The following is a 25,916-nucleotide window of genomic DNA, read 5'->3' as shown; positions in this document are numbered from 1 at the left end:
GTCCGGTCAGTTCAGTGGTGTCATTCTCAGCACCTTACTGAGTCCCTGCAGCCAGCTGTCCTCACGGACACACAAGAATGGCAGCAGCTCTAGGCAGCATCTCCAAATAGAGCCTGGCTTGGAATGGCATAGCTTCTCACCTCCTTTTTTTTTTTTTTTTTTTTTCACTGTAGACATTTATTTATTTTTTCTTCATTTTAACTTTTAAAATTTACATCCTTTCAATCCACCACTCTCATTTTATTTTTTAAATTTTTTTAGGAATTCTTTTATTACTCAATGAATTTTATTACATTTATAGTTGTGCAATGATCATCACAACCTAGTTTTATAGCACTTCCATCACAAACCCCCAGCACGTCCCCCACTGCCCAACCTGTCTCATTTGGAAACCACCTTAAGTTTTTTAAAGTCTGTGAGTCAGTATCTCACACCTCCTTTTTTAGTCCTTCAGGGAGGTGTAACTTACATGTAACAGACTGTGCTTATTTAAAGCATATGGTTTGATGAGTTCAGTTATTATGTATACCCAGGAAACCATAAGCACAGTCCATCATCCCCTGAAGCTTCCTCACACCCTTCTATGTCCAGCCTCTCCCCAGGCAGCCACTGATGTGTTTTCTGTTACTATTTCTCCAGATTTATTTAAGTGGAATCACATAGATATGCTCCCCATTGTCTGGTTTCTTTCACTCAGCTTAGTGATCCTGAGATTCCGTCATGCTGTCCCTGGTATCAGTAGATGTTCCTTTCCGCAGCTGAGGAGTGTCCCATGGTGTGGGTGGACAGTTGGTGTCTCCATTCACCTGTTGAAGGACACTGGCATCTCACCAGCCTGAATTTATTTAAAATAAAGCTACTGTGAACATCCATGCACGTGTCTTCATATGGACATATGGTTTCCTTTCTCTTGGGTAAACATAAGAGAGGAATGGCTGGGTCACAAACTTTTTGAGAACCTGCCAGACTTCACCAGAGTGGTTGTCCTCCTTCTATGTTCCCATCAGCAGTGGTACTGCTTATCCACACCCACAGGCCATGGGAGAGCCATGAGGAGAAGGGCTTCTCTTCAGGACACAGACAGGTTCTAGTACACTCAGCAGTGTTCCTCCCCAAATGCAGACAGAAGAGCAGGTGCATTAACATAGGAAAGGTGCCAACAAGATCTGCAGTGAGAATCTGTGGGATGTTGTAGTTGTGTTTTTCTGTTTGTTTGTTTGTTTGCCTGCACTCATGGCATATGGAAGTTCCCTGGCCAGGGATTGCATCTGTGACCTACACCACAGCTGTGGCAATGCCGGGGATTGAACCTGCCCCACTGCAGAGACAACACAGGATCCTTAACCCACTGCACCACAGCAGGAGCCTGCAGAACTGTTGTTTACCGTAGCATCTCCCGAGTAATGCAGTCCTGGACTCTTGCCCTATAGCCCCCTCCCACGCTCCCCCTGCAAAGACTTGGGGAAGTTGACTTGGGGAAATGCTTTCCTTGAGGAGCTCCCTGGGAAATGGAAATCAGATGGCCCTTTTAATGGACAGGTGTAATTGGGGTCCCAGGAGGGAAGAAAGCTGGTTTTCATCTTCCTCCCACCCCCACTCCCAGCATCCAGCTTGTGCAAGTGTCTTCCCTCTTCCACCTCCACCCAGGTGCTCATCTGCCGGAACTACCGCGGTGATGTGGACATGTCGGAGGTGGAGCACTTCATGCCCATCCTGATGGAGAAGGAGGAGGAAGGGATGCTGTCACCCATCCTGGCCCACGGGGGCGTCCGCTTTATGTGGATCAAGCATAACAACCTGTATCGTATCCCTTTGCGGGGCATTCCTGGGGGACTCCTGTTGGGCATGTGTGTGTGCGTTCGTGAGCAAGCAACTGAGAGCTGCCAGGACTGGCTTGGGCCAGCAGGGGCCATCAGGCACAGCCCTGTTTTCCTGGAGCTGCCTGTTGCCCAAGGATGACAAGTGTGACAGGGGTCTTTGTCTGGTCCATTCTGGTCCAGGGAGCCAGGGAGGCTTCCCTGAGGAGGTGATATCCTGGAAGAGACCTACAGGAAGGCCAGGTGTCCTCCAGCCACAGGAGTGCGCCTGCACAAGGAGCACTAGGCTTGGGCCAGGTCTCATTCCAAAGCTGTGGTGGGGATGGCTGGAGCACTGGAGAGAATTGCATGGTAGGAGCAAGGCCCAAGTGGTTAGCAGGAATGTGCAGTGTGGGGCCTTGTAGGACATCACATTAAGTGTGATGGGACATATTTGGAGGGTTTCAAGCAGAGGAGTGACACTGTCAGATTTGCGTCTTCTGGAAGTCTCTGGAGGCCAGACTTCAGGGATCAGGAGTAGACATGGGGAGGAAGGGGTCAGCATCCAGGTGGGAGGGGTGGTGGCTTGGACCATGAGAGGTAGTGGGAGACAGAGAAGGGGATATTCTTCCCATCCCTGCCCAGATCTCAGAGCCCCCCCCCACTCAGGCCATGTGAAGGCCTGGCTGAGCTAGTTTCCATCTGTGAGGTCTGACTGGCCACCCTATGGCTTTGGTCAGCCCTCTAGGCACATTCTGATATCCTGCTGCAAGAAGAGCCTGGCTTTGCAGCCCACAGCCCTGTTCAGACCCAGGCTCCATAGCTCTGTGACTGAAGTCAAGTCCTCGCCTTCTCACGGTCCAGGGAGATCCCTGCAGGACTGTTAGGGTCAGATGATCTGGTGCATCTGCATTGCACCCAGCAGACATGGGTTCTGTCACCTTTCCCATGTTCATGGAGACACATAGACCTTGCTAGTGCAGGTGTGGTCCATGGGCTAGAGCCTCTCCTAGGAGCCTTTTGGAATTGCAGAATCCCAGGCCCCAGGCAGCCTTGCTGGGTCAGAGTCTGCTTCTTAATGGGGCCACCCCTGGTGATTTGTGTGCACAGTACAGTGTGGGAGGTGTTGGCCAGGACCCTCATCCAGGTCCCTGAGGTCTGGATCCCCACAGCACAGAGTATTGCAGGTGGCCTGTAACCTGGGAGTTTGCTGTCTTGAAAGCTGCCCTGAGTCTGGGCAATGTTGTCCAAGTGTGGAAAGGAGGGAGGGGAGGCTGTGCCAGCTCAGCAGGAGCTGTCAGACCAGTTTCCAGTTGGGCCTCAGTGTTTCACACATGGGCAGCCAGGGAGGAGACAGCGAGGGCTCACCCCTCAGCTGCCAGTGCCCAGCACACCCTGAGTTCCATTATCAAGAGGCAGTTTCCAGCAAGGCCCAGTCGTGAGGGTTGGAGGTACCTGGTGCCCCTCCTTAGAAGGCACCTGGAGGGCATGTGACCCAGACTGGAGGTAGGAAGCCAGTAATCCTTTCTGGCCAAGGGTCCATTTCCTGGGGCCCGAAGCTTGACCTGGATGAGGCAGGAAGTGAGGTGGAGGCGGCCCCTTCTCTCTCCCAGAGCTCAGATCTTGTCCATGGGATGGCACAGGCCTGTTATGAATAGGCCCCCAACACGGGCCTTCGGTGGAGGAACTGGCCTCCCGGGTGGCTTAAGGCCCCTTAGGGAAAGAGGAACAGGAAGTGCCCAGGACACAATGACCCTGGGAGGTGGGTACATGCCCCCATGTCAGAGGGAGAGTGTGTATGCCAGGCACTTTACAAACGTCACCTTGGTGAATCTAGTCTCAGGCTCCCATCAAACAGATGAGAGAATGGGGGCTTTGTTTAAAAAGGTTTGTTTCAGGGATGAAGGCTTGCTGAAAGGTAAGAGCCAGAATTGTCCCTAGCTTCTTCCCTCAGAGCCTGGCCAGAGAGCCCTGGACCTCAGGAGGGTCACACAAGCCCTGGGCTTTGGGGAAGGGCCGATTGTGTCCTGCTTTCTGCTCCCAGGACACACTGCACTACCTCCTCCCACCCTGCTGCTCACCCCACTTGAAGTGCCCTCCACCATACCCTGGGCTTCAGCCCTCAGCTCAGGTATCACCTCCTCAGGGCAGTGCCCTGCCTAGCAGCTGGGGTGGGTACCCTCTGCCCCCTGCTGCCCTTCTGTCAGATCAGCACTCTCTAGGGACCTGGACCTTGTCCTACTGTAACCACCTGGTCTTGGACCCACTGAGGGCCAAGTCAATGGCTAGGGGTGACTCCGAGCCCAGGGTTGAGGTGGGCATCTCTCCCAAACATGCAGTGAACTGGGGTCTATGAGGCAGAAGCCCAGGCCTCTGAGTGCTCCTTAACTGCAGCTGCCATGCAGTGGTCGCCACCTCCAAGAAGAACGCGTGTGTGTCATTGGTGTTCTCCTTCCTCTATAAGGTGGTGCAGGTGAGTCAAGCCACAGGGGCCATGAGGGGTATCAGTCAGCTGGCTCTGAAGTATATCCCCACTTCCCAGCCACCCGAGAGCTGCAGCATCCCTAGGGAGTTCTAGAGCCAGAACCCCAGGAAGTGGACTAGGGGAACCCCACCTGCTCTGTGTGGGATTCTGCAACCTTAATTGTCCATCCACAAAGTGAGGCAAGTGAACAGGTGGGGCCCAGGCTTGGAGCGAACCCAAATTCTGGAAGGGACAGGTGTGCCCCCCAGATGGCTGAGGAAGGGTGGAGATGAGCAGCTGGGTTAACCAGGAGGGCAGAGCCAATTTCTGCTCAGAGTCTCCTCAGGGGCTATAAAGGCACAGAAGCCTGAGGCCCCACCACAGAGAGAGGTGACACATGGCAGGCCCAGCTGACAACCAGGTGGAGAGGCAGAGAGAGTGGCACATGCAGAGGCCTTGGGGTGGGAGTGCACTTGGTGCCCAGTGTGCCCAGGACAGTGTGGGGCTGAGGTCAGCAAGGTGGCAGGGCTGGACCATGGGGTAAGGGGTGCATAGGGCCTAGTGAGGAGTTTAGATTTCACTACAAGTCTGATTAGAGATAGTGGAGGGCTTTAAGCAGGAGACATACAAGACCTGATTTGAGTTAGAGCATCTCTAGCTGCTGAGTGGAAAAGGAGCTTGAAGGCAGCAGGGAGGCCAGTGAGGAGATTGTGACAGACTTCCAGGAAAGAAATGGATGGGCCTGGCCAAAGTGGGGGCCGTGGGGGTTAAAGAATGCACAGATTCAGACCCAGGAAGCTGGGGAGGGGGGAGAAAAGCTTTCATCCCTCAGCAGGTGCCATGTGCAGCTAGATCAGGAGCCACCGACGCCAGACACGGGGGAACTAATGCGGGCGCTGAGGACATGGGAACAGGAGAGCAGTGCGTTCCCTGGGGAGGCCCTGAGTACAGTCCAAGGAGTAGCCCTTGCTTCCCAAGCTGTCTCTGGCAGGGCTGTGCTGCCTGTGATTTCAGAGGAGAGGCCCAGCTGCTGCAGTCCTAGAGTGTGGAACCGTAGAAGTGGGAAGGAGGGAGGTTCTCCTCCCTGGAGTGTTTGGCGTTGCCTCTCTGCTGTGGTGTGTGTGCTCACAAAAGAGCTTCTCCCAAGACCCTCCTCCCCTTGTCTCCTGTGGCATCCCTGCCTTGAGCCTCTTAATTTTTCTGTTGAAATGGGGCAGATGCATCTGCAGGCACAGCTCTACAGACTGGAGTTCAGGGAGGCTGAAAGCAGACTTGTCCTGTCCCCAGTGGCTCTTGTCCCTCACCTGAGTCACTCCTGACCCAGAGCCCAAGAATGAAAGTTACAGTCAGGATTAAAGAGAAGCTTGGCAGGGGCCCCAGGCCTGGGGGTGTCTGTCAGGGTGAGGAAGAGAGTGGTCACCAGGCCTTCTAGGATGCCTGCACCTCCCTGGCCTGGGGCCTGCCTCACAGGCAGCCACAGCTGTCCTCCTGCCCACAGGCCCTGAGCCCAAGACCTTGTCTGTAGCACTCCTAGGAACAGGCAAGTGCAGCAGTGGACAAAAGGCTGCTGGCAAGGGCCTTGGGGCACAAAGTGCAGATGAACTTGTGCAGAAGTTCATCCCTTCCTCAACCTCCCTCTCAACCATCTGCCTCCCATGCCAATGCCGCAGGTGTTTTCGGAATATTTCAAGGAGCTGGAGGAGGAGAGCATCCGCGACAACTTCGTCATCATCTACGAGCTGCTGGATGAGCTCATGGACTTCGGCTACCCCCAGACCACAGACAGCAAGATCCTGCAGGAGTGAGTGGGCAGGGTGGTGAGCACTGGGCACGGGTCACGCCCGGGCTTGATGTTGGCAGGTTTGGAGATGGAGGAACCAAACGTGTATTCATGTTGTTGGCCCTCTGCCCCGGCTTCAGCTCACCAGGGGTTTTCTAAGTTACTCGGTAGTTATGGGTCCTTTTTCTACTCAGCAGCCCTGTGTAGCATGAGTGTTTTTTTTTCTGTTGCTAGGTCTTCATTCTCCATCCACAGGGGTGCACTAAATGTCTCATTATTAGGGAGACACCTGCCTTTGTTTTTATTGTTATAAAAGAGGCCGTGATGAAAAATCTCCCTTCTTTAAAAAAAAAAAAAAGCAAAGTATTAGAAAGAAAGAAAGATTTTTTTTTTTGTTCTTGGTCTTTTGTATTTTTAGCCACACAAGCAGCATATGGAGATTCCCAGACTAGGGGTCGAATTGGAGCTACACCTGCCGGTCTACACCACAGCCACAGCAATGCAGAATCCAAGCCTCATCTGCAACCTACCCCACAGCTCAGAACTTTGCCAGATCCTTAATCCACCGAGCCAGGGATCAAACCCGCATCCTCATGGATATTACTTGGGTTCACTAACCACTGAGTCACAACTGGAACTCCAAAAAAAAAAAACAACAACAAAAAAAACTCCCTTCTTTAATTTTTTCTCTCTTTTTTTTTTTCTTTTAGGGCCGCACCCACAGCATATGGAAGTTCCTAAGCTAGAGGTTGAATCTGAGCTGTAGCCACCAGCCTACACCACAGCAACAGCAATGCCAGATCCAAGCCACATCTGCAACCTACACCACAGCTCAAGGCAAAGCCAGATCCTTAACTCACTGAGCCAGGCCAGGGATTGAACTTGTGTCTTCATGGTTACTAGTTGAGTTTGTTACTACTAAGCCACGACAAGAACTCCAAATTTCCCTTCTTTAGAATCCTGCCATTCAAATTAAGGCCACTGTGGATTAAGCGCTTCCTGTGAACCAGGCCCTGTGCAAGCACTTTTTTTCACTCCAGTCACAATCAGAGGGTTTGTCCCCCCCATTTGACACTCAGAGAAGCCACATAACTTGTGCACATCTCACCCCTGCTGTTCCCCAAGTGGGGTCAGGGTCACCAGGTTACTCTCCCAGGGCGTCAGTCCCCTCTGCACACCGAGTGCAGGAGCAGTTCCTGCCCACTTCTTGTTTTCCTCACCAGCACTGTTTCCTTGGTCCCCTAAAAGCAACCGTTGTGCAGTCATTGTAACTGAAGATTTTTCTTGGAGTTTTTGGAAAATGTAAGATATTTCTGTGTTAAATGGCCCCAGGTCAAACCAGAGCCTGCCTTTTCTGGAGCCTGCTGCAGGGAAGGGCTGTTTTCAAGAATGTCAGTGCCTGAGCTGCTTAACTCTGAGCCCGGGCCCACAGGTACATCACTCAGGAAGGCCACAAGCTGGAAACAGGGGCCCCAAGGCCCCCAGCCACCGTCACCAACGCAGTGTCCTGGCGCTCCGAGGGCATCAAATACCGGAAGAATGAGGTGTTCTTGGACGTCATCGAGTCTGTCAACCTCCTGGTAGGCTTCCTTTATTTTCTTTTCAAAAAATGTCTCCTCCATGATGGGAAATAAAAGTAGCTTGACTTTAAAAATTAGCAAAGCCCTGAGAAGCAGTTTCCGTGTGATAGTACATCAGCAGGATTCACTTTGAGCCCCTTGTTGCAATGCAAGCTTGTTTTATCTTCATTACTTTTTATTCTTATTTAGAATGAATGCATGCACATCATTTAAAGGGAGAAAAAAAAAAGCAGTGTATAGAGTTAGAAAGTGAAGGCTCAGTTATCAGAAAGGCCAACTCACTGAAGAATTCATTGTCATCCTTTGGGACCTTATGCTGTAGATATGCAGACATATGTTGCTTTTCTATAAAACTGAAAGCATAAGATATGGTTCTCCTGCAACTTGTTTTTGGGGTTTTTAACATTTTTATGTATGTTTGTTTTTAATTTATTTTTTGGTTATTAAGTAGAGTCGAATTTTATTTTCAACATTTCTATGAATTTTAGAGCATGTACAGATTTGTGTACCCATTGTCATAACCAGGAAACAACAACTCCATCACCTAAAAAACCTCCCTCATGCTGCCCCCTTGGAGTCACACCCTTCTGCCTGTTCCCAACCCCAACTGCTGATCGGGTCACCATCACCATAGTTTTATCTTTTTGAGATTGTTGTATGAGTGGAATCATACAGAGTGACTGCTTGTGTCTGGCTTTTTTCAATATGATGCATTTAAGATTCATCCAAGTTGCTCTGTTTATCAAAAGTTTATTTCTTCTTATATTTGTTTATTTTATATTCTGAATCACAGTTTATCCATTCACCCATCAAAGTGGGTTGTTTCCAGTGTTTGGCAATTGTGAACAAAGTTGCTATAAACATTTCATGTATAGGTTTATGTGTGGACAGAAGTTTTCATTTCTCTAGGGCAAATACCCAGGAGTGGGATTGCTGGGTCATATGGTAAGTATGTGTTTAACTTTATAAGAAACTGCTAAACTGTTTTCCAGAGTGGCTGTAACATTTTTGCATTTTCACCAGCAGTGGATGAGAGTTCCGGTTGCTCCACATCCTTCATCAACATTTTTATTTTTGTCATCTTAATAGGTATCTCATCACGGTTTTAATTTTCATTTCTCTAGTGATTAATGATGTAAAGCATCTTTCTGTGTGCTTCCATATATCCTCTTTGGGGGAGTGTCTCTTCATGTCTTTTGATCATTTTAAGTTGGGTTGTTTGTTTTCTGATTGTTGAGTTTTGAAAGTTCTTTATATATTCTGGATAAACTTTTTTGTCAGATATGTGATTTGTAAACAATTTCTCCTAGTCTGTCACTGCTTTTCATTCTCTTGGCATTACTTTTCACAGAGCAAGTTTTTAATATGGAGAAAGTCCAAATAACAATTTTTAAAACTGGTTATGCTTTTGGTGCCATATCTGAAAACTCATTGCCAAGCCCAAGGTCGCATAAATTTTCTCCTAAATTTCCTTCTAAAAGTTTTATAGTTCTACATTTGTTTGTTTGTTTGTTTACTTATTTTGCCTTTTAGGTCCATACCCGAGGCGTATGGAGGTTCCAGGCAAGGGGTCAAATTGGAGCTACAGCTGCTGGCCTACGCCACAGCCAACGGCAACACAGGATCTGAACCACATCTGCAACCTACACCACAGCTCATGGCAACACCAGATCCCTAACCCACTGAGCAACACCAGGGATCGAACCCACATCCTCATGGGAAATAGTTGAATTCATTTCTGCTGTGCCACAACAGGAACTCCCATTTCTTTTCCTTTTTTTTTTTTTAAATTGGCTACACCTATGGCACATGGAAGTTTCTGGACCAGGGACTGAATCTGAGCCTCAGCTGCAACCTACGCTTCAGCTGCAGCAGCACCAGATCCTTTAACCCACTGCACTGGGCTGGGGATCAAACCTGTGCCTTTGACCCAAGCCACCGCAATCAGATTCTTATCACACTGCACCACAGCAGGAGCTCCCATTTCCAGTATTGGTAATTTATGTTGTCTTTCTTTTCTCTTTGTCGATCTTTTAAGAGGTTTATCTGTTTTATTGATCTTTACAAAGAATCAGCTTCTGATTTCATTGATTTTCTCTTTTGTTTTCCTGTTTTATATTTCACTGATGTCTGCTCTTGTCTCTAGTATTTTCTTCCTCATGATTTCAGCTTATTTTGCTCTTCTTTTTCTACTTTGTTTAAGTGGAAACTGAAGATTCTATTTTGAAACCTTTCTTCTTTTCTAATGTAAACATTTAATGCTTTAATTTCTCTCTAAGCACTACTTTAGCTATATCCTATACTGATATGTTGGATTTTCATTTTTGTTCAAAACATTTTCAAATTTCCCCTGAGACTTCCTTTTTTTTTTCCTTTCTTTTTGAGGGCCACACCCATAGCATATGGAGGTTTCCAGGCTAGGGGTCGAATCGGAGCTGTGGCCACTGGCCTTCACCAGAGCCACAGCAACACCGGATCCGAGCCGCATCTGCAACCTACACCACAGCTCGAGGCAACGCCAGATCCTTAACCCACTGAACAAGGTCAGGGATCGAACCCGCAGCCTCATGGTTCCTAGTCGGATTAGTTTCCCCTGCACCATGACAGGAACTCTGAGACTTCCTTTTTGACCCATGGATTATTTAATAAAATATGTGTTGTTTAATTTTTAAATGAAGATTTTTCTGTTATCTTGTTATTGATTTTTAGTTTAATTCTATTATGATCTGAGAATATAGTTTATATACTCTCAATTATTTAAAGTTTGTTAAGGTTTGTCTTAATGATCCAGAAGATGATCTATCTCAGTGACTGTTCCACATGCACTTGAAAAAAAATGTATATCGTGCTTTCATTGGATAGAGTGTTCTGTAAATACCAATTAAATCCATTTGGTTAATGGCATTATTCAATTCTTCTGGCAATTCTTGCTAATTTTCTGCCTGTTGGTTCTACCTATTACTGACAGAGGAGCATTAAACTCTCCAGCTGTAATTGTGAATTTAGCTGTCTTTGCTTAACATATTTTGAATTTCTGCTATTAGGCACAAGCAGTTTTAGGATTCTTCTGTTTTCTTTCTTTTTTTTTTTTTTTTGTTGTTGTTGTTGTTGTTATTGTTATTGTTGCTATTTCTTGGGCCGCTCCCTTGGCATATGGAGGTTCCCAGGCTAGGGGTTGAATCGGAGCTGTAGCCACCGGCCTACGCCAGAGCCACAGCAACGCGGGATCCAAGCCGCGTCTGCAACCTACACCACAGCTCACGGCAACGCCGGATCGTTAACCCACTGAGCAAGGGCAGGGACCGAACCCGCAACCTCATGGTTCCTAGTCGGATTCATTAACCACTGCGCCACGACAGGAACTCCCTTCTGTTTTCTTAGTTAACTGACCCGTTTTATCATTATATACTATCCCTCTTTATCCCTGATTTTTTTTTTTTTTCCGCTCTGAGGTCTGTTTTGCTGTTATCACTCCTTAATTCTTTTGATTAGTCTTTACATGCTATATGTCTTTCTATCCTTTTACTTCCTTTTTTTTAATCCTTTTACTTTTAACTTATTACCTGTGTCATATATCTTATAGAAAGCATATAATTGGGTCATTTTTAAAATCCATTCTGGCAGTCTCTGTCTTTGATATGTTTAGAGCTTTTATACTTACTATAACCATTAATTTGCTGGGATTAAAGTATACCATTTTATTATTTGTTTTCTGTTTGTTTCCCCTGGTTTTTTGTTTATTTGTTTGGGTTTCTTTTTGTTTTTTTATGGCCACACCTGCAGCATAGGGAAGTTCCCAGACCAGGGATTGAATCCAGGCGGCAGCTGGGGCCTATGCAGCAGCTGTGGCAATGCCAGATTCCTTAACCCCCTGCACCCCCTGGGGATCAAACCCACACCTCCACAGAGACCCTAGCTGCTGCAGTCAAATTCTTAACCCACTGTGCCATAGCAGGAACTCCTGTTCCCTGTTTTTCATTCCTTTTGTTTCCTTTTCTTATCTTTCTATGATCTATTTGAACATTTTTAGTGTTCCCATTTTGTTTCTTCATTCTATATTTTTTCTTCGTACAGTTTATTTAGTGGGTGCTACAAAGTATATACTTACTTTCTTATCATCTACTTAGAGTTAATATTTTACAACTTCAATTGGACTTTAGAAACTTTACTGCCCCTTTATAGAGTTGTCCTATATATTCATCTGCATACATTGAAAACCATGTCAGGCAGTGTTGAAATGTTTGCTTTCAATTGTCAAACGTACTTTAAAGAACTCAGGAAGAGAGTAAGAAGACTTTCTACCATATTTAACCAGATACTTACCATTTCTGTTTTTCTCCCCTCATTCCCAATTTTCCAGGTTTCCCTCTGGTACAATTGCACTTCTGTCTGAAAAGCTTCTTTTAGCAGTTCTTTCAGAACAGACCTACTAGCTATTTGATTTAATGACAGAAATTTTTTTGAAATTTGAATTTCCTGGAGCCTAGGATATGAGAAAATAGAGAAAAGGGGAGAAATAGGGGATTTCCATACTCCCTCTGAGCAGCAATAGTTCCCCTTCTGGCCCTGGAGCCAGAGCTAGAGGCTTCCGCAAGCTCTATCTTCACCCCAATGCTCATTTCCACTTCCAGCTTTCTGCTGCACTTTCTCAAGGGCCGGGGGTGTTGTGGACTGCTCACTCCCCCAGCTCTTCCCAGAGCTGCTGGAAGATTTTCAGTCTTCCAGTAGTTGTCCATGCATCCTGCCCAGGTTTTATAGCTGTGGCCAGTGGCAGGGAAAGAGCAATGCTAGCCAATTCCATCTGCCCTGCAGCCCACCTGACTCCACACGGGAGAGGACCTCGCCTCCCTGCCTGGGAAGACCAGGACTGACTGGGCCAGTCCCGTCCTGTGGGCCACTTAGGTATGCCCGTTTCTGACTTTTACAGCCAGTGTAGAAATGAGCGGGATTGCTCATCCTCAGGCGTGTGCTTGGGCATCTCTCATACTGGGAGGAATTTCTAGAGGGCTGAGTTCCCAGACATGCAGTTGCTAAGTGACAGCACTTTCCAAAAAGGTTCTCCTGAACGTCAGCATATTTGCCATCTTACTTTCTAAGCTGTGAGGCAAGGCAGTAGCCTCACTCACTGCGTTACCCTCCTGCCTAAGGACCTTGGTCTAAATTGTTTACTAAGCCCAGAACATGGCTCTAGGGTGTCCCAGGGCTGAGAAGTAAATCCCAGGGAGCAACTTATAAACAGCCGTGTGGGAGAGCACCAGGAGTTCAGGGGGGTCCCAGCTACAATGTGTCCTCGCATGTGGCACCGCCCAAGGATGACCCCTGTTCTTCCATACAGGAGGCAGCACAAGGCAGGTGTGGACATCCCAGGCATGTTAGAACACACCTTCCTAAGTCTTGACTGCAGAGCCAGCAGCCTCCAGAGTCAACAATGGCCTCCAGAGCCCGGAAATCTGGTTGTACTGGTATACCTAGGTAGCCGATCCCCTGGCAAACAATTCCTCCATGCCCACCCTGGGGAAGGCACTGGCTTGGGGCTGCCAGTCACACCCTAGCTAAGAAGGCCAGCCCCTTCTTAGTTGCTGCCCACAGGGCTTGGATTAGCCTTAGCCACTGCATGGCTTCTGTCTCCACTTCCTGAGCCCTCTTTCCCATCTTTCAGCTATAGAGGGCTGTGTAGTACCAATTCCCCAAGCAGAGATAGCCCCGAGAGAAGGGGATCTAAGGGCAGACAGCTGGAGTAGGGGAGCACAGAGGACCCACAGCGTAAGGACAGGTGGGAGGGTCAGTTGGTGTCAGCTCAGAGCCCAGGGGTGAGGGGCCGTGTCTGCATGGGCTCGCTGAATGCCTGCTGCCCCAGGCACTGTTCCCATGCCCAACCCAGCAGTGAGCAGCCTGACATGCCCCCTTCCCCAGAGCATGGACAGAGATGGACAGACAGGCAGACAGGGCTGGTAGGGAGGTAAAGGAGGAGGCAGCTGCTGTGCACGGTGGGGCAGACAGATTCCTGCTGAGGCGAGCACAGTGAGAGGCCACTGTGGTCAGAGTACAGTGAGCAATGGGAGATGATGGAGCCATACCCCCAGGGCCTTCTGTCTTGTTTTGTGTCTTTCTTGGGGTCGTCATCCACTTGGCACCTCAGTTCTCCATTTCCCTCAGAGGCAAAGAGCTTTCATGTGTGCATGTGGTACTTTCTACACACTTGAGTTAAAGATTGGACAGGTTTTCCTGCTTCTCTGCAGAAATTGGAAACTCAGACCCTCTGAGGAACAGCCCAGGTGGCCCCGGGCCTCTGAGTTTGTAGCCCTCTGTTTCTCTCACTGGTGTGGATGTGTTGTCATGTAGAAGAGCACATGGTGGTCAGTCCAGGCTGCAGCCCCAGCACCTCTGCCAGCCACTCTGTGCCCTCGGCACATGGTCCCCCCTCAGTGCCTCAGTGTCCTCATCTCTAAAATGGACTTGAGGAGAGGTGCTCCAGCAGCCTGCCTCCTTCAGGACAGTCTCCAAGTTTGCCCATCATCCCGCTGTGATTTTTCAGTTGCATTCTCAGATGCCTTCTGGTTTTCACATGAGTTACTCCAGTTGCCAAAGTCAAGAGCCCCACCCTGTTGAGGAGAAACTATTCAGTAGTATGAGAGCTGTAACTATATTTGCTTAAGTGTATTGGATTTTTTTGTTGTTGTTTTGTTGCTTCCATGCCAGCGGCATGGGAAAGTCCCCCAAGCCAGAGAGCTGACCTGCATCACAGCAGTAACCAGAGCCACAGCAGTGATGCCAGAGCCTTAACCTGCTGAGCCACCAGGGAACTCCAGTGTATTGTTATTTTGGATCAATGGTTATCAGACTTTGGGGCATGTCTGGGAGCAGGGCCCAGGAAGCTCCATCTTCATCAAGCCCTAGAGGGTGTGGGGCCAGTAGCCTCACCAGGCCTCACGTGGAAAAACAGAGATTTCCAGAAAAGTGATTCCTGCCTGCTCCGAGAGAGCCCCACAGGGCTGAGCAGATGAGCGGACACTGGTAGAGTCTGCATCCAGGCTAGCCAAGCACATGGCCTTGAGCCACCAGGTCTGCCCCAGGCATCCTGGGTGCTCCTCAGAGGGAGTAGTGCATGAAAGAGCCCTCAGACAGGGTTCCGGGTTCTGCATCACCAGGCCCATCTGAGAGGGAGGAGCCCGGTGTGGCCTGAGGCCTAGAGGGCAGGGCCAACAAGTGTCTGCCTCCCCAGCTGAGGGCACAGTGAAAAGGACTTGAGGAGTTCCCGTTGTGGCTCAGTGGGGTTAAGAATCTGGCTCCTTGAGGATGTGGGTCTGATCCCTGGCCTCACTCTGTGGGTTAAGAATCCAGAGTTGCTGCAAGCTGCAGTTTAGGTCGTAAAATGCGACTAGGATCCGATGTTGCTGTGGCTGTGGCTCAGGCTCCAGCTGCAGCTCTAGTTCAGCCCCTAGCCCAGAAACTTCCATATGCTATAACTGCAGCCCTCAGAAAAAAGAAGGGCTCCAGAATAGGGTGGCCAGGAGGGTCACGCCACATGGTGAGGGACAGTGGCTGGTACGTGGGGCCTCCCCTCACCTCTTCCGCCCACCCCACCCCCCCAGGTCAGTGCCAACGGTAATGTCCTGCGCAGTGAGATTGTGGGCTCCATCAAGATGCGGGTCTTCCTGTCGGGTATGCCGGAACTGCGCCTGGGCCTCAATGACAAGGTCCTCTTCGACAACACAGGCCGTAAGTACCCCATCTGGGCCCTGTGGACAGAGCAAGTCTCACCCCTGGGGCTGCTGAGAGAGTGTTCCACAGGGTGACCGAGTCCCTCACAAGCATTTGATTTAGAGACATTTTCCCATTGTTTACAACTGTGAAAACTAATAAATTAATACCTGCACATAGAGGACACAGGAGAGTAAAAATCCAAAAGCCAAGTCCCCTCATCACCTGGCAGGTCAGAGGGCACTGGTGAGCATCTTAGGTGCCCAACACATGGAGGATGGTATGGCAAGTCCTCAGCCCCGCCCTCCTGGAAGGGACTGCAAGGCTCACACTCTCCTCTCAGGCTGTTTCTGCTCTCACCTCTGACGTTGGCTCTGGGCTCTTTGAAAGCCACACACAGAGCCACTGGTTTGCAGACTGGACCACCAGCCTCCTCGCCAACCACAGGCCCACTGGCGGCCAGAGCAGTGGCCCAGGTTGTCTTAGTTAAGTCTGTAGCTGCACTAGTGAGAGCCTCTCAGATGTTAACCTATCAGAGCAGCTCCCCTCCCCAGGCTGGGCCCGACCTACACAGCCTCTCTGGGCTGGGAAACCAAGACAGGGCCCAGATCTCAAGAGATGACCAGTCCAGGGCCCTCAGGGAGCCCTGAGTCATCACCACCTACCCCCAGGGGGTGTCTGTTTGTCATTCAGCAAACATATTCCAGGCAGCAACCCTGCCTGGGGACTCATTGTAAGCCAGGCCTACCGGGCCTGCCCTCATCCCACTGTTGGGACATAATGGGACCTCCAATGTGATGAGGAGAGATGGAGGGATGGCTGTCTCAGAAGCCGGTTCCCCCTTGGTATTCAGGGCCCAAGATACTCTCACTGATTTGAGGGGCAGCTCTGCTCTGTCAGGGGTGGGCCCCAGGCAGTGGGAGCATTGCTGAGAGTGGCCTGTCAGGCCCTCACTCCTACCTCCCTTCAGGCGGCAAAAGCAAGTCCGTGGAGCTGGAGGATGTGAAGTTCCACCAGTGCGTACGGCTCTCACGCTTTGAGAATGACCGCACCATCTCCTTCATCCCACCCGATGGCGAATTCGAGCTCATGTCTTACCGCCTCAACACCCACGTGAGTGCTTCCACCCCTGCTCCTCCCTGAGGGCAGCCTCTCCTGTCTGCTTGGCTGGGTGGGAACTATCCCCATCCAGGGTGAGTCTCACTGCGAGGTGATGCCCAGGATGAACACAGCTCCCCACAGGCAGCCTGGACTCCTAGGAGCCTGATTGACAAGGCAAGGTTCCGACGTTCTGAGGGGTCAGGCCCCTTTGCTCTGCTCTGTTTCCAGGCAGCCCCAGCAGAACATCTCTGGTGATGTTTTCTGCATTTTCACCAAGGCTTGGCAGCTGCTGGATGCCTTATTCTCTATGCTCTGACCCATCCTGGCACCAGCTCTGGATTCCTCCAAGCACCCCGGGCAGCAGTGCCCCAGGCTCACACCTGGCCAAGTGGTCCCTTGCCCTGGGGCTCAGTTTCCCCTCTGTGAAGCGGGGCTTTGTAAAATCACCAGGTCTGAGTACCGTCTTCACTCTCCCCAACAGGTCAAGCCCTTGATCTGGATTGAGTCTGTGATTGAAAAGCATTCCCACAGCCGCATTGAATACATGATCAAGGTATGTGTGTGTCCTGCATGCAGCATCAGCTGGGAGTGCAGGGTTGTTGAGGGGGGTATGGGCGGCCCCTCCTGGTACAGGCCTTTGGCCTTTGGCACAGGCCCTAACCCAGGACTGGGGGCATACCGGGGCTCTGTGACCCCTGCCCCCAGGTGTCAGGCCTGTGGCTGTCATCTGTGCTGCCCCTCTCTGACCTCACACAGAGAGCAGGTCTGGGGCAGGGAGGGGTCACACCACCCAGATCCTAGGTGCGGCCACCATGGCAGTGGCCTGTGACCAAGCATCTAGGTGTGCCATCTTGCCACTCAGTGATCTCATCAAGCCCAGGCAAGCCATGGTGACACAGACATTGTCCCAGGAGGCCAGGGCTGGGCCAGAGGAAGGGATGAGGAGTCCCAAAGGCCAAGGGGACAGGAAGGCAGAGACCGAACTTCTGAAGTTGAGCTTAAGGAAGATCTCAAGGGGTGGCGTGAGGGTCAGCTCCGTGTCAGAGTTGGGCATCCCACAGGTCAGGCCAAGGGACATGTGGCCCTCGAGGGAGTAGGCAGTCGGGGGAGCTGGACTGTCTCACCTTCACCCTCCACCCTCATCTCCAGGCAAAGAGCCAATTCAAGCGACGGTCAACAGCCAACAACGTGGAAATCCACATACCCGTGCCCAACGATGCCGACTCACCCAAGTTCAAGACAACAGTGGGAAGCGTCAAGTGGGTCCCCGAGAACAGTGAGATCGTGTGGTCCATCAAGTCCTTCCCGGTGAGCACCTTTCTCAGTGGGGCGCCCCCTCCAGCCTTCCACCCACACTCACCTGCTCCCTGTGCCCAGCACAGCATGGCAACCTGACTGTTGGGGAGCCTTGCAGCTCTAACGGCACAGGGCAGGATCCCCACCTGGGGCTTTAGGAAGGTTCAGGAGGGAGAGTGGATGGAGTGCTGAAAGGAGAGCAGGCAGAGGCAGGGGGTGGCGCTGGCTCCAGGCCACCCCACCTTCCTCTTGTTTGTGAACCGGCCTATCCTCAGCATCAGGGCAGTGCCCAGCCCTCCCTCCTCCTTTCCCTCTGGCACTGCTGTTCAGTGCTCAGCTCCCCTCCAGGGGAACAGACTGCTCTGGGGCCAGACCACATGGTTTAGGAAATCCAGCACCAGCTCCAGACACAGAGAGCACCTCCTGCCTGGGCCAGCTCCACATGCTGGCATGGCCCATTGGCTTGTATTCAATCTGAGCACTTGAGCCTGGGTTTGTGGGAAGAGTGCCTGGGGAGACAGGAAGGAGAGAATGGAAGACAAGTGTGAGGCCATCACACCAGGCCATCACTGTTACGGTGATAAACATGCTGGAACACCATTTTTATGTTTCAGAGCGCTGTTTGCGTTTCTCTGGAAACTGTAGTAGCTGTCTCTGGCTCACTTTTTTGTCCCGTTTGGTCGTTTTCTTCTTGGTTTCCAAAAGCTCTTTATACATGGGCAAGATTAGTACCTTTTCTTTGACATGACTTGGAAATAGTTTTCCTCAGTTTGCTGATGGCTTTTTTTTTTTTTCCTCCCCATGGCCACACCCACGGTATATGGAAGTTCTTGGGCCAGAGATTGAATCCAAGCTGCAACTGTGACCTACCCCACAGCTGTAGCAATGCTAGAACCTTAACCCAGCAACCTGAGCCACTGCAGGTACAACACTGGGTTCTTAATCTGCTGTGCCATAGCAGGAACTCCCTCAGTGTCTTTAAAGGTACTTTAATTTAACTGTAACATGCAGAATAGTAACATATGATATGTGATCAAGAATTTTCTCCAAGAGAATACATCTGTGTATCTGGTGCCAGATAAAAGCCACCAAACACTCTTTATCCCCAGGACACCCCAAGGATCTCTTCTGCTTTTGCACATTTCTCATTAAGATGATTTTTAAATCAATGTTTTAGTAAATGGAGCCTCCTTTTCCATTATATCTTCCAGTATAGGTTGCCAGCATTCATATGGTAATTTTATATCCTGGTATCCTACTAAATTTCTTATTTGCTGTAGCTTTTCTTTCAACTTTCATAATTATTCTTTCATATCGTTCACAGCCAGGTGCAGTTTCCCCTTTTCCTCTTCTATTCTTGGGCATCTTGTGGCTTCTGGCATCTCACTGCTGGGGTTGCCATCTCCAGCACCTGTAAGTGGCTGTGGAGAGAGCAGCCTCCTGGCTTTGCCTCAAATGGAGCTGCCAGGTTTCCCTTCCAAGTATATTGATGCTGCAACTCACTCCAATCCTACTTTACTGTGTTTGTAGCACAAATGGGCAATGAATTTAGCCAAATGCCTCTTCATTGTCTATTCATTCAGATATATTAATGGGATAGATCTTGAACTATCCATGCATTCTGGCGAGCTTCATGGTATATTTTCTTTCTTTTTTTTTATTACTCAAATGAATTTAGCACATCTGTAGTTGTATAATGATCATAACAATCTGATTTCACAGGATTTCCATCCCACAGCCCAAGCACATCCCCCCACCCCCCAAACTGTCTCCTCCAGAGACCATAAGTTTTTCAATGTCTGTGAGTCAGTATCTGTTCTGCAAAGAAGTTCCATCTGTCCTTTTTTCAGATTCCACATGTCAGTGAAAGCATTTGATGTTGGTGTCTCATTGTATGGCTGACTTCACTTAGCATGATAGTTTCTAGGTCCATCCATGTTGCAAAATAAGCTGGTATTTCATTCTTTTTAATGGCTGAGTAATATTCCATTGTGCATATGTACCACATCTTCTGGATCCACTCCTCTGTCGATGGACATTTAGGTTGTTTCCATGTTTGGGCTATTGTAAATAGTGCTGCAATGAACATTGGAGTACATGTGTCTTTGCGAGTAGTGGTTTTTTCTGGGTAGATGCCCAGGAGTGGGATTGCTGGATCAAATGGTAGTTCTGTGTTTAGTTTTCTGAGGAATCTCCATACTGCTTTCCACAGTGGTTGCACCAATTTACAATCCCACCAACAGTGTACTAGTGTTCCTTTTTCTCCACACCCTCTCCAGGACTTATTGTTTGTAGACTTTTGGATGATGGCCATTCTGGCTGGTGTAAGGTGGTACCTCGGAGTGGTTTTGATTTGTATCTCTCTAATCATGAGTGATGTTGAACATCTTTTCATGTGTTTCTTGGCCATCTGTATGTCTTCTTTGGAGAACTGTCTGTTTAGATCTTCTGCCCATTTTTGGATGGGGTTGTTTGTTTTTTTTGGTATGGAGCTGCAGAAGGTGTTTATAAATTTTGGGGATGAATCCCTTGTCAGCTGATTCACTTGCAAAGATTTTCTCCCATTCTGTGGATTGTCTTTTTGTGTTGTTTAGGGTTTCCTTTGTTGTGCAGAAACTTTGAAGTTTTATTAGGTCCCATTTGTTTATTTTTGTTTTTGTCATTAATACTCTGAGAGGTGGATCTGAGAATATGTTGCTGTCATTTATGTCAGAGAGTGTTAGGCCTGTGTTTTCCTCTAAGAGTTTTATAGTGCTGGTCTTATATCTAGGTCTTTAATCCATTTTGAGTTTGTTTTTGTGTATGGTGTTAGGGAGTGTTCAAATCTCATTCTTTTCCATGTGGCTGTCCAGTTTTCCTAGCACCACTTATTGAACAAGCTGTCCTTTCTCCATTGTATATTCTTGCCTCATTTGTCATAGATTAGTTGGATGTAGGTGTGTGGCTTTAATTCTGGGCTTTCTATCCTGTTCCACTGATTATATTTTCTTTTTAATGTCCCATTCATTCTGTTGGTTAACATTGTTTGCAGGATTTTTACGTTGGATTTCATAACTGAGATTTTTTTTTTTTTGGTACAGTCTCTATCAGGTATCAGTGTTATACCCATTTCATAATTTTTTTGTCTCCATTTTCCATGCTGCAGAACAGTTTAAGTAACCTTGAGATTGTCTGGCCTTGAGAGGATCGATAGAAGTCAGCTGTTTGACCATCTATATTTCTGCTACTTTCTCTGCCTCTTCTGTGGAAATTAAGCCATTTAGAGTTCCTATTTCTGTTGGAGTCATATTGTATAAATTGTATTTTCCTACAAAATTATTCATCCTAACCAGTTTTTCACATTCATCTACACAGAATTGTATAAGGTGGTCTTTTATTTTTTTCCCTTCTGACATTTACTTCTCCCTCGTTGTTTCCCATTTTGTGTATTTGTGCCTTCTTTTTTCCTTGATAAGGCTACCTAGTAGTTTGCCTGGTTTTTTTCCAGACCCACTTTTTAGTTTATTGTAATATTCCAAGTTATAAGTCTTCAATGGTAATTTTTTCATCCTTTCATTGTTCTGATTTTTCAAATTAGATAATTTAATTTGATTATTTTAAAATTCGTATTGATATAAGTATTTAAGCCACACTGTTCCTCTGAACACTGCCTTAGCCATATATAACCCTTAGATCTGACATGTAATATTTGATATTATCTAGAACTTCTGTAATTAATAGCAAGTGTCTTTTTGTTTTTTAAATTTCCTGGTCAAAAGGCCTTTTCCATTTTCTCTTTACTGTAGGTTTAATGCATTAAGGCCAGAGAATGTTTCATTTTTGTTTTTGTTTGTTTCCTCAGTACATTATTTTTTTTTTCTACTGTACAGCATGGTGACCCAGTTACACATACATGTATACATTCTTTTTTCTCACATTATCATATCTGGAATCTAATATATGAGGCCAGAGAATGTTATTCATGCTGTTTCTACTTTTAAAATTTATTGATTTATTGTGTGCTGATATATGGTTGAAGTTTGTGAATATCCCATATGCACTTGAGAAGATAAGGCCTCTGTTATTGGGGTAGGGAATTTGACACATGCGCCACAAGGTCCACCATGATGCCATGACAATATCTGCCAGACAGAGAAGCTGGGTTAGCTCTGCATCTTCTGAGTTCCCTTCACGTCTCTTGTAGCATCTGCTTAAAAAGTTGTGGCCATGTTATTTGATACATAGAGACTCATAAGTATTGTATCTTTGCTGTGGATCATAGGATTCTAGCCTCTAGGATTGTGGTCTGTCTCCTTTGCACCTATAATGCTTTGCCCTGAATTCCCCCTGTGATAGCAGCCCTACTCTGTCTTTTTTGACTTTGGCTGGCATACTTTCACCCATTTTTTCCTACTGGTTTAGCCTTTCTTACTCTGCTTTTCCAGCATAGTCTTAGGTTTTGGTCTGTGGGCCAGTCTCTAAGTCTTTCTCATTAATAGAAGTAAACTCATTTACATGGACATGACTGACACAAGGTAGGCCTGCAGACATCCACCATCTCCCAGGAAGGGCCTGCCTCTCTGCCTATTCTTTTACTTTCATTCTGTACTTTGTCTTTATGAAGCTCAGATTTTTGGTCTGGTTATTGTTTAATATACAGGCTGATGGAGCTGATTTTATCCCTTTGCTGCCTGCATTGTCTATTGCCGAGACCACATTATTCTCTGCTTATTGTCCCAGAATCTTCACTCAGCACACAGCACTGAGTCAGGCAGGATCTGACTCCACACTTCTGCACTTGTGAGCAGAGACCGACCACTCACTTCATCCCGGGGAGGGGGATGTGAAGCAACACCAGGGAGACATGGCTCTACCCTGCTTGCTAGTGACTTCTGTTACCTAAATCTCCATGTCCCAGGTGTGATGAGAGCTGTACTCCCCATTGCTCTCTGCTGTTCTAGACAAGACTCACCAGGCACTTGGACAACCAGGCCAAGACTCCTTACTTCTCATGGCTGAGAGAAGGGTTGTACTCATTCCTGGCCCTGTCCTGAGAACCATCTCTGGAGTCATTGCTCAAATTCCAGGGCCAGAGCTGCCCCCACTGGGAGCAAGCCCCAGGACCAGCTCGCCGTCAGCCCCCAACCTTGGTCTCTAACTTTTGTTGCCTCTCCCACTTGCTTTCACATACCTTCCCGACACTGGGTGTCAGGGTGTTTACTTGGGCTCTGGCAGGTAGGGCCTTGTGCCAGAGCCCAAGTAAACAGCATGCTCCCCATGCTCTGTGCCCTCTCTCCATCTCTCTTCTGCCTTCCCAAGGCCCATTGAGTCTTTTTTGTTCGTTTGTTTTTACAGCCTCATCTGTGGCATGTGGAAGTTCCCAGGCTAGGGGTCAAATCAGAGCTGCAGCTGCCAGCCACAGCCACAGCCACAGCAATGCCAGATCCAAGCCACATCTGTGACCTACACCACAGTTTGTGGCAACACTGGATCCTTGACCCACTGAGTGAGGCCAGGGATCGAACCCACATCCTCACAGAGACTACATTGGGTTCTTACCCCACTGAGCCACAGTGAGAACTCCCTGTTGGTCTTATTTTCCTTGAAACAACTAGTCTTCTGTCCCTGGGAACTTGTGAAACTTTCTCTTCATTTTAGAGTTCACCAGTTTTCTCCAGTGGGGCTGGTGGGGGCAGTCGGTGAGGCTTGGAGGACAAGCGTGTGTATGTGTTGGAGGAGTTGAGGCACTGAGTGACTGCAGGCCATGCAGAAAGGGGCTCGGTGGCCAGGCTAGCAGCCTGGGGTTCTCCAGGGGCAGCTGTTGGCCAAGCTGGGCCAGGGCCTCAGCCTGACCATCTCCACCCTGGTCTATTCCCCCAGGGCGGCAAGGAATACCTGATGCGAGCCCACTTCGGCCTGCCCAGCGTGGAGGCAGAGGACAAGGAGGGCAAGCCCCCAATCAGCGTCAAGTTCGAGATCCCCTACTTCACTACCTCTGGCATCCAGGTACATGCAACCAGGGCTGCTGGGGCCCCAGAGCAGCCATGGGCCGGCCCAGTGGGGCCTCAAAGGGACCAGGGGTCAGTCCAGGCTCAGAGGGTTGCAAGCGACAGACATCAGCACAGCGAGTTTGAAAAGGGTACCAGGACTTCCCATCGTGTCTCAGTGGAAACAAATCTTACTAGCACCCATGAGGACACAGGTTCGATCTCTGGCCTCATTCAGTGGGTTAAGGATCCAGCATTGCCATGAGGTGTGATGTAAGTTGCAGATATGGCTCAGATCCCGTGTTCCTGTGGCTGTGCTGTAGGCCAGCAGCTACAGCTCTGATTGAGCCCCTAGCCTGGGAACCTCCATTTGCCGTGGGAACAGCCATAAAAAGATAAATTAAAAAAAAAAAAAGTAAAGAAGGGTGCTAGTTGGCTTGATCCAGGGCAGCACAGTGGTCCCTGGCTCTGCCTGTCCCCACAGGCGACCCGGCCCTGATGGAAAGAGGCCCATAGTTGTCTGCTCAGACCTGACCTTGCTTCAAGCTGAGAGACCCACTCAGCCCCCAGAACTAGAGTTAGAGCCTCTAGCGTCCACACACTTGCCACCCTGGGGCCTGTATTCCTGGACACCTCCACACAAAACCTGTGTGGGCTGGCCTCCTTCTCCAGGAATCTGCTAGACTGCGAGTGCACATCTGACTCTTTGCCGTCGTCTTCTAGAAGCACCTCTTCCTTCTTTGGCCTCTGTGTGGTGCAAACATATCAAGGCCCTTCGCCCCCTCCCCAGCCCTCCAGGTCACAGCCTGGCCCTGGGAGGAATGATTAGTGGGGGGACTAGGAAGGTGGGGGCCAAGTGCTTGCTTAGGGCCCTGGTACCTGTGCCCCAGGTGCGCTACCTGAAGATCATCGAGAAGAGCGGCTACCAGGCCCTGCCATGGGTCCGTTACATCACTCAGAACGGAGGTACGTGCAGCCCACTGGTGGGGCAGGTGGGTGGGTGGCTGATGGAGCTGAAAAGGTCCCTGGTGGCTGTGCCACTGTCCCTAGGATAGTGCTGTCCCCGGAGTCCCGGCAGGCAGGGGTGGCCCCTTCTCTGGGTGCAGAGCAGACAATGGACTCCTCCTTTCCCCCTCATAGATTACCAGCTCCGGACCCAGTGAGGCGCTGCGGTGGCCAACACTCCTGCCCCGACAATGGGGCTCCTGGTGGAAGGGCCAGCCAAGCCTGCAGGAGGGAGGGACTCCCCTGGACACCAGCCACCCTCCCGGCTCCACCCAGGGGCCCCTCCTCCTCCAGGTGCACCCGCTCTGCCGCTGCCACTCTCGTCTCCCCAGTCCCTTCTCCCAGAAGAGGCTCATCTTCAAGAAGTCTCATCTCTGCCCCCAAGTCAGTTTGAGGGGAAGGAATGAACTCTTTCCCTCCAGAGGTCAAATACAGCCTTCTGTGCTGTTTAGCTCCCAGTCACCAAAAGACTGGGAAATGCTGGCCATACCACTGGCTGCACGCAGCATCTGGCCGGACCGGCAGGACCACTGTTTTGTTGCCATTCTGTTGAATGTGTCAGTTTGAGTGTTCCTGGATTTTTGTCTTGGTCAATCGCTGTTGATGTGAACCTCTCTGTCCACGCCTCCCGCCCCTCGTCCCAAAGCGCTCAGGCAGCACTTAGGGAGGACAGGACTGCCCCCTTCCTGCCCCCCCTCCCCAGCGAGGCTGCCGCTGGGCCACCCTCCCACTTGCATTGGAGGCTCCTGGTCTGGACCCACAGGTTTCACCACAGGCACCTTCCCAGGACCAACCTTTGCCACACAATACTGTCACTCAGCTACATCAGTATTTATCCCACCAGGGGAGGTGGGGTCTAGCAAGGGCCCCCAGCCTCAGAGGGTGGAGGGCATGGGTCATCCACATCCATGCTTGGACACTGCCCCCTTCAACCCTGACTGTGTCTGTGTCACAATTACATTAAAGTCCATCCATTAAACACCCTGCCTGCCTTCCGTCCAATGCAGAGTGGTGCTGACTCCTGGGTGACCGCCACTCTGGGGGGAGGGGGCGGGCTCGTACCAACCCGTGTGTGGCTCTGTGTGGTGTCATCAGCTCCCGGTGCTCCCACCTCCCCCAGGGAAGACAGGAACAAGCAGTGGGATGGCAGAGCCATTGCATTGGGCCACCAGGGCTGCCCCTTTGGGGCAGAGGAGGGTCCATCTCATTTGAGGTGACCGTTGCAAC

At 49.5% G+C, this 25,916-nt stretch overlaps 1 protein-coding gene across 6 annotated transcripts in view; it reads left to right on the top strand.

The window, feature by feature from the left end:
* AP1M1 (adaptor related protein complex 1 mu 1 subunit) overlaps positions 1 to 25,691 on the top strand; it is a 29,765-nt gene extending 4,074 nt beyond the window's left edge. For 2 of the 6 annotated variants that reach the window (XR_002340091.1, XR_002340093.1), the window contains exons 2-12: positions 1,648 to 1,804; positions 4,202 to 4,269; positions 5,931 to 6,061; positions 7,473 to 7,620; positions 8,530 to 8,565; positions 15,213 to 15,339; positions 16,292 to 16,434; positions 16,904 to 16,975; positions 17,572 to 17,730; positions 23,578 to 24,650; positions 24,825 to 25,691. Coding sequence is in view for 3 of the 6 variants with exons in the window: in XM_005661197.3 (XP_005661254.2) it covers positions 1,648 to 1,804; positions 4,202 to 4,269; positions 5,931 to 6,061; positions 7,473 to 7,620; positions 8,530 to 8,565; positions 15,213 to 15,339; positions 16,292 to 16,434; positions 16,904 to 16,975; positions 17,572 to 17,730; positions 23,578 to 23,703; positions 24,575 to 24,650; positions 24,825 to 24,847 (1,266 nt within the window). In the remaining 3 variants the exon portion in view is untranslated. 6 annotated transcript variants of the gene reach the window in all.

This window comes from Sus scrofa, chromosome 2 (genome assembly GCF_000003025.6).
Source record: "Sus scrofa isolate TJ Tabasco breed Duroc chromosome 2, Sscrofa11.1, whole genome shotgun sequence".
In the NCBI taxonomy this organism is placed as follows: domain Eukaryota; kingdom Metazoa; phylum Chordata; class Mammalia; order Artiodactyla; family Suidae; genus Sus; species Sus scrofa.
Note: the sequence above shows the minus strand (reverse complement) of the source record. Positions and strands in the feature narration are given on the sequence as shown.